The sequence below is a fragment of the Cystoisospora suis genome (genome assembly GCF_002600585.1).
Source record: "Cystoisospora suis strain Wien I chromosome Unknown contig_469, whole genome shotgun sequence".
NCBI lineage: Eukaryota > Apicomplexa > Conoidasida > Eucoccidiorida > Sarcocystidae > Cystoisospora > Cystoisospora suis.
In genome coordinates, this window is record NW_027153270.1 from 3,068 (window position 1) to 8,396 (window position 5,329).

Genomic DNA, 5,329 nt, shown 5'->3' on the forward strand with positions numbered 1-5,329 from the left:
TAGTAGTAATAGTAGTCGTAGTCCGCTGGATCTAGAAAGGGGTCTTTACAGATCACCGAGACACCGTCATAGGTATTTTCATAGAAGTTTGACTGATATTCTTCCTCTTCTTCCTGACTATGGAAATGAGAGGGATGCCCTCCTACTCCTCCTCCCCCTGCTCCTCCAAGGCCACTTCCGTTCGTTCCTCCTGAAGAGAGAGGTAGGAGCAAGACACCGCTTGTGCCATTCCCCAGATGGCTATTGCGCTTTATAGCCGCTCGAGTGGTCGCTCGGGTGACCATGCGAGTGGCACCCCCGGCGGTCCCTCCCACACCTCCGAGAACTAAAGGGAGTTCCGGCTGCGGCTGAGCGAGGTGACTTCCTCCCCGACTTCTCTGGACTTTTGTCGATGTCCCTGCTGAGGGAAGAGCATTCTGACGTGTTGCATGAGGGGGCATAGACGACGAGGGATTGCTACTACTACCACTACTGCTACTACTACTACTGCTGCTGTTAGGCTGACTATGATGACGAGGATGAGGGCCTTTCTCTTCGGCCATGACGACTCCTTCATGAGAAGAATAAGAGGAGGAAGAAGAAGAAGGGGTTATCGCCTCGGCATGGGTCTCATGAAGAGATGAGTTTGTGCAAGCTTCTTGAGGGGTTCGCGCACCAGCTGTCGTTGTAGTGTCTGGACTTCCTCCTCTACTCCGCCTCCTTTCTCCACCCCCTGAAAGAGATGAAGACGACGTATCGGTGGGTTCTCGGGGGGCACCTTCTTGTCGATGCTGCTCTTCGACTGTACCTACACCACCCACCTGACGAGGATCTTCTTCTTCGCTTCCTTCTTTCGTTGTCTTTCCTCTTGCGTCATTAGAGTCACCTGAATCTGATGCAGGAGGAGAGGCCGTCGCTGGTGTCCCCGTAGAAGGAGAAGGAGAGAAACTCTCTGACGGAGAAGAAGAAGAAGAAGATTTCTTCTCTCTTCGAGAGGAAGGAAAGACGAAGTCATCTTCATCATGACTGAGATCTTTGAGACGACTATTCTCCATATCTTGTAATAGAGCGCATGCATACAAATCATACACATTCGGAATGGAAGCTTCACTTCCTCCTCCTCCTCCCGCTCCTGTGGCCATCGATCCTTGATGGCTAGCTCCCCCACCTTCTCCCGTTTTCTTCTTTCTCATCCAGTCGTCTTGTTCACATCCTCCTACTCCTCCTCCTCCTCGAATTCTTTCCTCTCCTTTCTGCAAGATCACCCCCTTATGACTCGTTAGAGTATTCTGTCGAGAAGATCTCAGTCGTCCATCCTGTTCTGCTTCCTCTTCTTCGAGTTCCTCGTCATAATCTTCACCTGTCTCACGTCCTCCTCCCCTAGAATTTCCACTGACAAGACTTTGCTGGCTGGTATGAGTATTGTGAAGGCTCTTCTTAAACGCTGCTGTTCTTCCTCCTGCTCCTCCTCTCTTCCCTGCCCCAGCTGTACATACACCTCCTCCTCCGCCTCCTGGATGAGGATGACTGGGGGCAAGCATCGGAGTACAGGAGACACCATTGGCTTTGAGAAACCTCTTCAAACTCTGGAGTTGGAGATCTTCTTCATCTACCCCCCCACACTCTTCATCTCCATCCGTAGAAGAAGACGAAGAAGAGGAGGAAGAGGAGAGAAACGACTGATTTGTTCCTCGTGAATGAGGAGGATGATCCTGTCCTTGGGGTTGCCGATGTAAAGAAGAGCCAATCCTAGTAGAACCGGGAGAAAGCGGGGTTTCTCCATGATCGGACTTCTCCGATTTCTTCTGTTGGCGTCGTCTTCCACGCTTTCCTTTTGCCCCCCCCTTCTTTGTTCCTCCTTCTTCTCCTCCTCCTGCTAAACCTGTCGTTGCTGAAGTTGCAAGAAGAGAATTTCTTCTTGATGTAGCGCAAGAGGAAGATAAAGACAAAGAAGAAGAAGAGGAGGAGGAAGCAGCCGGCATAGACGCCTCCCCTCCAGGTCCTTCGAGACCCCCTCCAGCGGCTTCACTGCCGGCAGGGGTTGTGTATCCTGAAGATGATAAAGACGATGATGCTGAAGAAGCTAACGAAGAGGGAGGGAAGGAAGAAAAGGAAGAAGACGAAGAAGAACTAGAGTAATCTTCGAGTTGCTGTCCCTCTCCTTGTTCTCCTCCTGGTCCTCCCCCGTTGTGTCCTCCTGCCCTTGAACGTGAAGAAGAAGTCGACTTCTTCCACACTTTAGTTACTTTACTATGGACGACGTTATGACCTGATCCGTTCTTTGCTAATGAAAAGGAAGAAGACGAAGAAGAAGCATCTTGGTATGGCGAAGACAAGCTATCCCTCTTTATGGCATCTCCCTCTTGTCCTCCTTTCTCTCTTTGGACTTGTTGTGGGGTGTCTTCTCCCCCCTCTCTCTTCATGACCTTCTCCTGCTCCCTAGTCATCATAGAAACATCACCTCGACGTCCTGCGAGCTTCCCTCCTCCTTCACACTCGCCTTTCGTCTCTAGAACCTCGTCAACGTGGTGGTTTGCGAAAGGTTCGAGACTGCTGTGGCTGCTCTTTATACATCCTCTTGGGGATGTATTCAGCATACTATCATCCGTCCTCTCTCTCTCTTCCCCACACGTCTTTCTTTCTCTTCTTTCTCCTTCAGTGGAGAAACGACCTTTCTTTTCTTCTTCTTCAGTCCTCACAGATAAGTTCTGCTGCTGTAGAGCAGCAAGCGTCTTGTAATCTTCATTCTGCAACGGAGCTGAAGTTGTAAAGGACTTGGAGAAAGACAACAACTCCCGGTGCTGGTCAGGTGTATCGACATTCGAGAGAAGACTCTGAGGTGACTCTTTCATGGGGGATGTGCTCTTTTTCTCATGCATCAGTCGATACATGGAACCTGATGATCGATCATATACAACACTCGGATTCACCTTCTCTCCCTGCTGTTCTCCTCCTCCTCCTCTTCCTGATCCTGTCCCATGCGTTCTTTCTCCTCTCTCTTCTTCATCTGAAAGACTCTTCTTATTGAGACCAGCTGCTGTACTTGACTGATGTTGGCTGTCTATACACCTCAGATGATGCATATCCTCTCTTTCCCCCTCTATCAATTCCCCGCTCTTGGCATCTCTTACTATGGATGAAGAGACAATCTTCATATGCCCAGAATCTGCTACACTGCCTTCTTCACTGATAAGATGCCCTCTCTCCTTCTTCTCTCCTGAAATCTGATGAGACGAACTCCTTCCTTCTTCTCCCAATTGTTGTTCTTCTTCTCCTCCTCCTTCTCCTTGAAGAGAGACACCTGCTGTCTTCTGAGGTGATAGGGTGGTCCCTGTATAGCAAGATAGCACGTCAGCAGGTGTATGAAGAAGAAGATTCTTATGGAACTTCATTCCCAGCAATGAACTTGAACCTGCGGTATCAGAAGAAGAAAGAGAGGGTGGGGGGGCGAGAGAGAGAGGAGGGACAGAAGAAGAAGAAGAAGATGAAGTGTCTGTAGAGCCTCCCAAAGCCGATGTAGGGAACATAAGAGGAGATAAAGGAAAAGGAGTAGAAGAAGATGAAGATGATGGGGGTTGAGAGATCGAATGACTAGGAAGGTGAATGGCGTGCGTCATGTCTCCTTTCCATGATCCATTACTTCTTCTCTTCTGTTGATCTCCTTCGCAACCTTCTCGATCTCCAGATCTTCTTCTCCCTCCCCCTCGTCCACCTCCTCCTCCTCCTCTTCCTTTCTTCGAGGATTGCTGTAAGAGATGAAGAAGATACGAAGGAGAAGAGGCAGAAAACGAAGAAGTCTTATTTTCTTCTTCTTCCTCCTTAGAATTCGTATTCAAGCAACAGAGCCCACCTGGAGGGGAAGATAGCATTAGCGGCGACGGCGAAGACGAGGAGGAGGTTAGAGAGACACTCGAGTTATGATCTTTTCCGAGATTTGTCATATGTGATAGAAGAGAAGAATGAAGAACTTCAAGAGATGTTCTTTCTTCTCTCCCATGCGGATCTCCTTCTTCTTCATCATCCATCATCGGAACGGCTAGACCGCCACAAGAGGAAGAAGAAGAAGAAGATGAAGAGAGAAGAAGAGGAGAACAACATGCATTCCTCGAAGGAGGACAAGATGAAGATGTCTTGAAGGATAAGGTCATGGAAGAGGAAGAAGAAGAAGAGAGAAGAAAATCTTCTTCTTCCTCTTCTTCTTCATGACCTGAGATGAGACGATTGCCATGTATCCCTTGTTGTTCTTCCCCTTCTCCTGCTAAAGAGCTGACTTGCTGAATCTGCGGGCGAGGGGTTTTCTTTCTCCCACCTCCACGGCCTCGGCCTCTCCCTCCTCCTCCTCTTCGTCTTCCCCCACTACTCGCTAGACTGTTTCTCCGACTCTGCGGATTGCCAGGAGATGTAAGAGGAAGAGAAGAAGGCGTACCAGTAGCTGTGGTAGTCGTAGTAAGCAGCCCCTCGACTTCTCCCTCTTCTCTCCCTTCTTCTCCACCCTCGAGGGATCGTCTTCCTTGGTGTTCTTCTTCTTCTCCTCGTAGGTCACCTGTCAGAGACGAAGAAGAAGAAGGAGGTAACTTGAGAAGATGATCTGAATGAGAATCCAAGGGAGAAGCTAACGATGACGAAGAGCCAGAGGAAGAAGGACAACGACTATGGTCCCCAAGAGGAGAAAGTTGAAGAGAAGAAGAAGAGGACCGACGTGGATGTTTACTGTGATGACTGGTGGGGTGACAACTCGCTGAAGATAATGCAGGTGAAGAAACAAGAGACGACGAAGACGTCGACGACGACGTCGAGGACGTCATAAGAGTCTGAGAAGAACTCGAAGAAGCTACCGATGTAGTTGATGACGACGACGAGGAGGAAGAGGATGATAAGGACGTCGCTTCAGTAGGCATATGACTCGCACCCCTACTTCCAGAAGAAGAAGAGGAAGAAGAAGCAGAGCTACTATTAGTATTATTATGACTATGATTAGTGTGGGTATGGGGGTGAGTGTATTTCTCTGTGGGGGGATCGACGCAATTGGGACAGGAGAGGACGTGCTCTTTGATGCAGTGAGGATAGCAGAGATGGCAGCATGCCTCTAGAGCAATGGGGGGGTTCTTTATGTCTTCCGGCACACAGCCATAATGATTGATGAAACGAACGACCGCCCACGCCTTTCTCTGGGCTCCTTGATCTCCATACTTCTACACACAAGAAGAAAGAGGGTTAGAGAAGAAAGCAAGAAAAAAGAGACGAGAAAAGGTGAAAGAGATGAAGATGATGAGAAGGAAAACGGGGAGGAGGCCGTTGCAAAAGAGAAGGATGTATGAAACAGAGACGAAAGAAAGAAAAAGAAAGAAAG

At 49.0% G+C, this 5,329-nt stretch overlaps 1 protein-coding gene across 1 annotated transcript in view; it reads right to left on the bottom strand.

The window, feature by feature from the left end:
• The window catches only part of CSUI_001168 (uncharacterized protein), a gene marked incomplete at its 3' end in the record, with an annotated part of 10,861 nt that overhangs the window by 2,891 nt on the left and 2,641 nt on the right, over positions 1 to 5,329 (bottom strand). The window contains exon 3 of the mRNA XM_068061374.1: positions 57 to 5,171. Coding sequence (XP_067926648.1) covers positions 57 to 5,171 — 5,115 coding nt within the window. The remainder of the gene's footprint in view (positions 1 to 56; positions 5,172 to 5,329) is intronic.